We start from the raw sequence: 9,400 nt of genomic DNA, 5'->3' as shown, positions 1-9,400 counted from the left end.
TTGCCGTGCGGGGAGCTGGATAACTGCTGCAACGAGTATTAAGCTAGTTTGAATAACCTGGTTCGGTTTTTGAATGACCGCTGTCGTAAAGCCCCTACTTGCTAGGAAGGGTGACATGGGGTATATGGGACCTAAGCTACACAATTACAATTAGGTGCCAGATAAGTTCTAGTCTTACTTTTGCCATTGTTGCAAGACTACAAACACAACCTTGACACAATAATCAAACGCGAACCTCGAAAGAGACACGTGCTGTACCGACATGACTCGCCATTCTCCGTCTCCACAACGGGTTTTCTCGTCTGGGAATGGTTGATTCCGGGGTAAGAAGGCAGGGAAGGTCATGCCTCCACTCAGGAGCGAGCGCCCCCGCTGACACCACACCCACACACGCAAACTCCGTCTTGTCATAAACCCAGCTGTGTTCTGACTCGTTTCCCACCAGAAATCGCGGCAAAAGAATGTGTGGGCCATATGGTATGTATTTCATCCCTCGGTAGACGGAGCGTGGCGGGTGGTCAAACCCGGTTGTTTGTCTGCTGTCTTTTGATACATGGTTGACAGCAGAATCTGTTAGTCATTGTTGTTAGAATAAGGAAAAAGACCAGTTGATGGTCCATGTAGGCGATGGAGATGTAGTTTTTTTTTTCTTGTTTATCTTTGATCCAAATCCAAAAGCCCATCATTGATTAGAGGTCGAGATATACTTTCCACTTCCCGAGACTTGTTAGTATAGAGAAAGAGAGAGTAGCTATTTGCTCGATCATGGCTTCCACGACCTCTGCCTCTCGCGTAGGCCTCGTTACTGGAGGAGGTACTGTGGACATCCTTCGAACCCCAGCGGCTGCTGTGTGAACAACCCCCCCTTCCCCGTCCTCTGGCTGACAGAAAAGTAGCGTCCGGCATGGGCCTCGCCGTCGTCGAACACCTCGTCCGAGAAGGCTGGAACGTGACCGTCGTCGACTTCAACGAAGAGGCCGGAAAAGCGGTCCAACAGCGGCTGGGCGGTCAAGTGCTCTTCGTCCGTGCCAACGTCATCAGCTACGAGAGTGTCGGACAGGCTTTTGTAAAGTCCTGGCAGAAATGGGGTCGTTTGGATTTCGGTATGTTGGCATTGATCCCCCCCTGGTGTCCCGGCCTGGTATTGTGGACGAGAAAGAAGTCATTGGCTAAAGAAACCCTCTTCCAAGTTCATGCAAATGCTGTTAGTACATGTCAAACCTAAGTTAATGAACGGATCAACTTCGATCCGTCAAAGAAAGAAACAAAAGAAATCTGATATTGTGTTGTAGGGTTTCGGTGACCGGATCGACTTTTGTGCTCCAGCCGACGAGACGGCCAGCGGGTTCCCAGCACAGCCCGACAAGCTGGTCCTCGAAGTGTGCCTCGACGGCGTCGTCTGGACCGCGTACCTGGCTCTCCATTTCTTCCGCAAAAACCCCTCAAAGTCGGGCGTGTTGGTGTCGACGTCCAGTCTCGCGGGTCTGTATCCCGCGGCTCCGGTGCCGCTGTACGGCGCCGCGAAGCATGGCGTAAGTTGGATCAAACTCTTCCGACGGTTGCTGAATACGTTGACGGTGAGATTTGTGAAAAAAAAATGTTGGCTGAGAGATTGTCGTCGGTTTTCTTTTCTTTCTAGGTCATCGGCCTGACGAGATCTCTGGCAAAACGTCTCAAGGAGATGAACGAACCCATCTCAGTCAACTGCATCTGTCCGGGTCTGGTGCCAACTCCCCTGGTCAGTCAGAAGGTCGTCGAGGTCGTGCCCAAGGAGCTCCTCACGCCATACACCACCATCACGCGCGCCGTGCAGGGCTTCATCTCGGACCCCTCCATCACCGGCCAGGCGGCCGAGTGCAGCGGTGAAGATGTCATCTACAGACCCGTCCTGCCCTATGGCAATTATGCCTCCGACTACATCGTCGAGGCCAGGTTTGCGGGCCGGGTCAATCTCGAGGAGATGATGGAGGATAGCGTCGCCAAGGGGAGAGCGCTCGACGGGATGAAGTTGAGCAAATTGTGAAATTGTCATTGTTAGTTTCCTCGTGGATTTACCGACTACGGTCTACGAAATATGGAAGTTCTTTTGGCATGTCCCTCTCTCTTGTGTCTTTGTGATTGTTCTGTAAGGTGACATAACTCGCCCGTCGAGGGCCCTTCTTGACACCCAGATTCGTCCCCACTTGCACCGACATGACAAGGCTGAGCGTCGAATTCAGGGACAGAAAGTTTTGGCGTCTTACTTGAACACCAGATTCCTTTTTATCCTGGACCAAATGCTTATCAATGTGGTGGCAGGGGTGCTAATCCTGTTCACCCACTTGCGCGAGACCGTGTCGACTCGACGTGAGGGCTGAAAATGGATCTGTAGACCCCATGTGCGACCGCTTCCTCGACGTAAAGCGAAGGAAACCGTTCGAAAACAGTAGGTTCGAGCTTGAAAGGGGATTGGTCAGCCTGCAGCGCGGACAAGAATTTGGCTTCCAGCACATCCGATACCAAAGCTCCTTGCGTTCTCTTCTCTGTCAAGGTGGTCTCGACGGGAAGTTGTTGGGTGTATTCCAGATACTCTTGTAATCGATAGTAGACTGCTTTTTTGCGAGTTTTGGGACGTGAAACTCCCGTCGAGTTGCCTTGACTCCTTACAGCCGGTCTGGCCATTTCATGTCCATGACTATCTTCTTCCGTTTCCTCGGTGATCTCGGCTTCCAAGCAGTAACCCGCTATAATGGTGGAAATAAAGTCGGTCAAATCGTACTCTGCCGACTGCAAAATCAGCTTATCTCGAAGCTGTGGCCAGAGGATCCAGTCTATTATGGGCCAGTGAAATCGGGTGAGCTGGATCTGCGAGGGTCGAAATCGCGCAGGCAGGCGGTCATAATTTTCCTTGGTTGGTTCTATCCGAAATCTCGTTATCGGACCAACATGCTTCCAAGCTAGGGACTCGGTGAAGTACGCCTTGGTCCAATGCCAATAGTCCTCTGAGACAAGCGTATGAAGCATCTTCTCAATCAGCATGTCCAAGCTGGTGAGGTGGTCAGATTGTCTATATGCCAAAGCAAGAGGAGCATTCAACCCACCGGTCAGGGACATCAGGCTCTGGCTCTGTTAGCATGATATATTTGATCATACCTTCGAAATGGAGAATGTCTTGACAGAACAGGGACGGTTTCGGTACCGACAGGTGCCTTGACGCATATGTTTGCTCCTGCGGCGTGAACTCTTTCATATAGCTTTCGGCCAGACGATCATCGGGTTTAGGCGTGGATATTATGGCGAGCCAGTCCTCCATGCCATCAGGTTCTTGCGGTAGGCCGTTACCAGACCGCCCGGGGTCGTCCAGAGGTGGTTGAACGGATGGAAAGGCCGACGAGAACTGTAGAGCGCTCCACTCTGTGCCCGCGTTCTGAACAGGAAATCGCCGCCAGTCTGGTGTCTCCTCTATTCCTTGATGGCTCAATGTGACCGAGCCATGCTGTGTGCGAGAATCTTGTACAGAAGTACTCTGGTGGGACTGAAAAGGGAAAGGGCCAGCTTGGGCAAGGATCTGGTTCGCCTGCTGGAGCGTTTCACCAAGGGCGCTGATGAGCTGTTTGAGGTGCTGATTTTCCTGCTCGAGACCCGCGGAGGGCGGAACACCGCTGGGAATCGGCTGCGTATAGCCTGAAGGTGACATTGTCGAGATTAATATATCGATGAGTCAGGGTGTAGAGATCTATCATCAGATCAGGACCCCACGGCGTTTCAAATTCTTTGGGGGAAACGCGCCGCGACGTGCGTGCCCGAGTTGCTTTCTTGGAAACACCGACCCCCGCACTTCTACATATTGTTCCGGAAGCCGAACTGCTCTCGGGTCCATTCCATGGTGTGTCAAAGTTCGTGATTGTTACAGCGTACAAGGTTCAGAACATCATATCGTGCCGACAGAAGGCAAGGCACGATGCGCCCATCTCCCTACGACCCGTACCCTCAAGCCTAACCATGTCTTCGACCGACGTCCTCACCATGTTTCCACCGGGAGGAACCAGAATGACTAGAACGACGGGTCCGACAACTGCTTCAGTGAAGTGCAACATATGCCACAGATCGTATTCACGCAAAGATGTCCTCCAACGGCACATCAGGATGAAACACGAGGCCAACACCCACATGAAGAAGCCGAAGAAGACGAGGAGAAGGAGCTGTATCAGATGTGCAGTGTGAGTATCTCGACCATGACAACGCTCAGCACAGAGGCGACTTCGGCTCACTAAACCCTTCTTCCCTAGGCTCCGTGTTAGCTGTAGTCGAGGCTCCGTCTGCGATCGATGTGCGGAAAGAGGCCTGCGATGCCAATATGATTTTCTCTCTGAAGACAGATCGCCTTTCTCGGAGCAAATCTCAGGGCCTGGAAGGGGAAACCACCAGCCTGTACCCGAGAGAAGCCACGCTGCCAACGCCGACAGAACCATTGAAGCTGACGACACTGGCCAAGAGACATATAGACCGCTTAATGAACTCACACCAAACGTTGAAACTGGCCAGCTGTTGGACAAGGGCCTTCCAACCACGGAAATCAGTGCATCTCCTAGAATGCAAACCGACTATCCTTCCGAATCCCACAATGCCTTCGGAGCCGAAACCACTCCTGCCCACGATCACGATAAACACGTTAGTGAGATCTTTCCCTTCCAACTCGATATTGACCACGCCGAGTTCTCGCCGAAGTTCACCAGTATCTTCTGGGACTCAGCTCTGGACAGTCTACATAAACCACCACCACGTAACTCGAGACCTTCTCCGTCAGATCATCCGCCTGAGACAGACGCTGTGCACCGTTATAGGACAAGATTCGACAAGACGGCATCTCCACAGTCATCACATTCTTCTCTCACAAGTAGATCTCAGACAGGAGCCACTGAAGTTAGAACAAGAATCTCCACCAAAGAACGGCTCAACGGCCGTGCTCAAGTATGGGACCAGAGCATTTGGACGCCTGACTGGGAGTCAAGTCAAATATCTGTCGTCGAAACCTTGAAGGCGATGACTACATCCTCAATTGTGGACGAGTCGATTATATCATCTGACGAAGTAGAGACATACTGGGGGATCTATTTCAGTCGATATCATCAGGTAAGGAAGCTTGAACATCAACCAAGCATGGGCTCCACAGGCGCTGTCCGCGAGATACTGACCTCCTGAAGGCACTACCGATCCTCCACAAAGCAACGTTATCTCCTACAACCTGCTCCCCATTACTCTTGACGACCATCACTGCGATCGGCGCGAGCTATGTCTCTACTATACGCGCACAACAGTATTTTGTGACAGCATTTGGTGGTGTTTGCAATCTATCTTCAGGGTTGAGTTTCAGGTCAACGTCGACGCATGGCAGAGTGCTACCTCAAGAAGACCGATTTCCGCAAGAGGACAGATGGGATGTGATAACCGCCCTCAGTCTGACGTATCACCATATTGTTCGATCTTGCAACCACGGATTTTTGGGAGATGTACTCTCCGCTCAAGGTCGTGTGGTGAGTTGGGCAAAGCATATGGAGCTCTTAACACCCGAGGTCGGCGAGAGATCGCCCGGTAAAGACATCCGGACACATTCAGTGGGTGCGGAGGATGTGCGGCAAATCTTGGAAAGCCAGGATGCGATAGCTCTGGAAGATCGATGGCTCAATTGGAGCCTATGCGAACAGCGGAAAAGAATCACCTGGGCCATTATTGTACGTTCTATCGTCGGCGTCACTCAACTCGGATGATCCAAAGATGTGCTCAACATGGAACAGTACTTGCTAACCTGTACCGTGGCCTTAGGTACTGCACTACAAGTGCTGCTTGCTCTCCAACAGCCCACCGAGGATCGCTAGCCACGGAATCAATTTGCGGATCCCTTGCCCCGACAATCTATGGGAGGCGCCGAATCCCTCACAATGGAAAGCGCTGTTTCCTTTCATTGCCAGCCCGCCACGCGATCTTCCAGTCTACGGATTCTTGCGCCAACTACTACAGAACGAGAACTTGGTGAAAGACATTACAAGGTTCAACCAGATTATAGCCGCGTCTATCCTGGAGATGCTCCTTCATGATTTAGACAAAGATGGGTCTTTGGCTTTCGATGAGGAGGAAATCGAACCGTTCGATCCGTTGCAGTTAAGAATGACTCTAGAAGAGTTGCAGCGTTTGCTGGGTTGATTGTATCTCACGTCATAGTGTTCGAATCGCGGAGTGCGGAGCGTTTGGTGGTGGTGCACCATCGACCCTCCCCAGAGATAGACTCGTCTGTCGACGGTGTTCTTCTTGTACCAACAGAGCCATGGGGATAAAGCGTAGTTTGACGACAACATAATGTACATATATGTTATATAAAGCCCGAACTATACCTCGTTCATTACCACCAACACCACGAATACCCTCTGTTAATAACGCGTCGGCATGAATTGCTAGATTGGGATAAGGCGGAGTCGCTATCAGAGCCTTAGCGTCTTGGCACTCACTCCCATACATGCCTAGCTTTGCACATAAATTCATTCCTATCAACTACCCACCACCAGGCAGTCTTGGGAGCCACAGAATACCATCCTCCTACGTTATCTGATGATACGCTTACACTGCTCTATGCAGACTCCCAGTGAGGTCAAGTCACCGCTCTATGCCCGCCCCCATCTGGCTGGATAGATGAGAAATTACGCGTGTCTCTCCGATCATGGGTGCCAAAGGCTTTAACCCTTAAGACGGATGGTGCATGACTAACACCCCATTGAGGTCGGCCTTCAAACAAAATGATCTCATCTACAACAGGAGCAACGGTTCCTGGTTAAAGTCGAACTTGTGCATCTGGCACGCAACGATAGACATCGGAAACCATGTGCCCATCGCTAACATGTACCCGGAGTTGCAGGAATTCTTCGTGGACATACTTGGTGTCAGCACCGTCAAGAGTGGCTTCATGATGAAACAGTTGGCCGCCGCCGCCGCCCGGCCACAGAAAGATGTCAATGAAATCAAGAAGCTCATGTTGTCAACCTCCCAGTCGCTCAGTGCCGACAATCGATTGTCGGAAGTCGAAAAATCCGTCGATTCCCTATTGCAAAGCCAATTTTTGCCCTGCAAAAACCCCCAGACAGGTGACATTATATTTCGGACTGCATCCGAAAAGTTCTTTATTCTGGACAACCAGTACGATGGGGAGAAATTCAGCGGCCAAATATTCATGCTGGACTTCACATATGAGCAAGTGATATCCTTGCACGGGCTCTTCAGAGTTCTTCGCCTTGACGACCGTTACTTGACCCGACACGTAGGCCCCAAGACCTCTGCTGACGGTGTCGAATCGGACGATTTACTGACAGAACAGTTTCGATTGTGTGCATATGCTATATCATGGTGAGCCTTACTTTTGAGAAGGAGCTTTGTGTCAGGAATATGTCTAATTCTGTGTCAGTTGCGCCATCTCGCACCGAAGCACTCTATACTCCAACCAAAACACACAGATGTACAATGATCTCGTGTCCGCCACAGTCCAAACATCGGCAGATATGTCGACCAAGCTTGTGGTTGTACAAGACAGTGTTCCTGTGGAGGTGGTGGCTGACAGGCTTTCGCTTGTCATTGAGCAGAAGGACGCTGGACTATCCATCACTCTCCCTAAGGACAAAGTACAGAGAATGCAGTGCATGCGAGGTCAACTGCCTGGGAGACTAGCAGAGATGTTGAACATCTACGACTCCCGGGGCGAGAAGCAGCTCTATCGGATCCTCAACGAGCTCGAGTCCGGCACAGACGACATTCTGCTCCAAGAAGATATTTCGCGAGTGTCGTGGCTTCCCGAGACTTGCCGTCCCAACCCTACGCCACTAGCTGAAGAGCTAGAGGGTACTTTTCAACCACAATCGGCGCATATCTTCCATGGACAGCCTGAAGGCGTCCAGATATCTCTGGTGAAGTTAGAGGAAGTTGAAAGTCCCACACGAGCCATGGGTTCAATCGCGGCCAATAGTTATCCAGACCGGCCTTCACCACTATTCAGAGCCCTTCCAGCAGCCGAGCCCACCCATGCCACAGAGGCACATCTGTATTGGCTAGTACTCGAGCACGTCCGTAGGCAGGTCTCTTCTTTCAGGCACGTGGATGGTAATTATACAGATCCCACGTTTTCGAGAATCACGAAGACTCTCGCAACATTGAGCCTCGAAGTCAACACGATTGACCCTGCCAAGTACCCGGAGCTGTTTGGAGGTGACTTTTCGCTCAGCTCAGCAAGTTCAGAGTGGGCGCTGCCGGGGAGCTATTTGTAAGTTGTACAACCTCGATCCAGGAGAGTTCTATCGTGTCGGATTCTAACGCATCCTAACTCGTGCAATTTGCAGGTCTATGAGATCCTTGGAGCTCTGTTACCAGGCACATTTGGACTCGACAACTGGCAGAGCAAGATTCGACACCTAGTCCGGGCACATAAGCAGTACGAGAATGTCACGAGATGGACGCAACGAGAAGTAGCGGCCATGATGTATTCGGACCAGAATAACTCGCTCCGCACGTTGTTCCGTACAAGACCGCTTGGAGATGTGTTTCCTGACTGGGCACCTGATTGGCTTGCAGCGGACGACGAGAACCCGGTAAGTGTGTGGTCGGGTTCCCTTTTTCCGAGGATTCATCCATGTCAATCGTGAGGATCCCCGAGGGCTGACATGTCCAAGCAGCCACTCGAATGCCTTTTCAAAGTCAAAACGTCGCTCGGACCATGCGAGACGGAATTCTACATGAGTCCGCATCAACACGACTTGGTGAGTTTGCCATGCCATCAAACCCAGATTCTTTACCTTCTCGGAAGTCCCTTCCCCTTCCAAAGTCTACCGGAGAGTTGACGGCTGACTCGATATCTGCGTTCATGCTGGGGGGAATAGATGCGCAATTCCGGCGACACAAAACACAACGCTCCTCGCCGCCGAGTACATTGCATCGTACGCGTTTATAACCTCCTCTCCAACCAGATCGGCATCAGCTTCTTCATCGACCCCTGGCGGTTCCTCGAGGGACTGCTGGAGTTTGACACGACGGACAAGTGGAATGTCTCGGCATCGCGCGCCGAGTATTGGTAGAAAGCCGCCATGCACCAGGAGATCTAGGATGGGACATATGATATTACGGTCGCCACGTTTGAGCAGAGTCGAGCGGACCATCGATTCGTTCTTGAGTAGCCACGTCCCTTGATCCTGGACAAGTGCTTGGTATGTATGTATGCATGATGACATCGCATCTACATTTGTCTATCTACTCGGTAGTATGACATATTCATATCTTTTTTGGGCTGTCATGCCTCGAAAGCAAAAGCATGACTGAATCCATCCATCCATCATTTACTGGGGAACCCGGACATGTTTCCCCTCCGAGAAATATGATTGGAGGCCCATTT

The 9,400-nt window shown here is 51.3% G+C and overlaps 4 protein-coding genes across 4 annotated transcripts; 3 read left to right on the top strand and 1 right to left on the bottom strand.

The window, feature by feature from the left end:
* Positions 1-904: 904 nt before the first annotated feature.
* On the top strand, positions 905-2,023 carry Z517_11557 (uncharacterized protein; the record flags this gene model as incomplete). Its single annotated transcript, XM_013423141.1, has 3 exons — positions 905-1,204; positions 1,293-1,532; positions 1,640-2,023. 3 exons carry the CDS (start codon positions 905-907, stop codon positions 2,021-2,023), a joined length of 924 nt encoding a protein of 307 aa, XP_013278595.1.
* Positions 2,024-2,313: 290 nt separating this feature from the next.
* Z517_11556 (uncharacterized protein) lies at positions 2,314-3,676 on the bottom strand (the record flags this gene model as incomplete). Its single annotated transcript, XM_013423140.1, has 2 exons — positions 2,314-3,025; positions 3,081-3,676. 2 exons carry the CDS (start codon positions 3,674-3,676, stop codon positions 2,314-2,316), a joined length of 1,308 nt encoding a protein of 435 aa, XP_013278594.1.
* A 305-nt stretch (positions 3,677-3,981) lies between these two features.
* On the top strand, positions 3,982-6,180 carry Z517_11555 (uncharacterized protein; the record flags this gene model as incomplete). Its single annotated transcript, XM_013423139.1, has 4 exons — positions 3,982-4,199; positions 4,359-5,112; positions 5,184-5,711; positions 5,803-6,180. 4 exons carry the CDS (start codon positions 3,982-3,984, stop codon positions 6,178-6,180), a joined length of 1,878 nt encoding a protein of 625 aa, XP_013278593.1.
* Positions 6,181-6,868: 688 nt separating this feature from the next.
* On the top strand, positions 6,869-9,086 carry Z517_11554 (uncharacterized protein; the record flags this gene model as incomplete). The annotated part of the gene is made up of 6 exons (XM_013423138.1): positions 6,869-7,371; positions 7,430-8,203; positions 8,254-8,278; positions 8,355-8,603; positions 8,688-8,771; positions 8,892-9,086. The coding sequence occupies 6 exons, from the start codon at positions 6,869-6,871 to the stop codon at positions 9,084-9,086; spliced, it is 1,830 nt and encodes a 609-aa protein (XP_013278592.1).
* Positions 9,087-9,400: the final 314 nt, after the last annotated feature.

The sequence above is a fragment of the Fonsecaea pedrosoi genome (genome assembly GCF_000835455.1).
Source record: "Fonsecaea pedrosoi CBS 271.37 unplaced genomic scaffold supercont1.8, whole genome shotgun sequence".
NCBI lineage: Eukaryota > Fungi > Ascomycota > Eurotiomycetes > Chaetothyriales > Herpotrichiellaceae > Fonsecaea > Fonsecaea pedrosoi.
The sequence above is the reverse complement of the archived record's forward strand: the minus strand, read 5'-3'. Positions and strand labels throughout refer to the sequence as shown.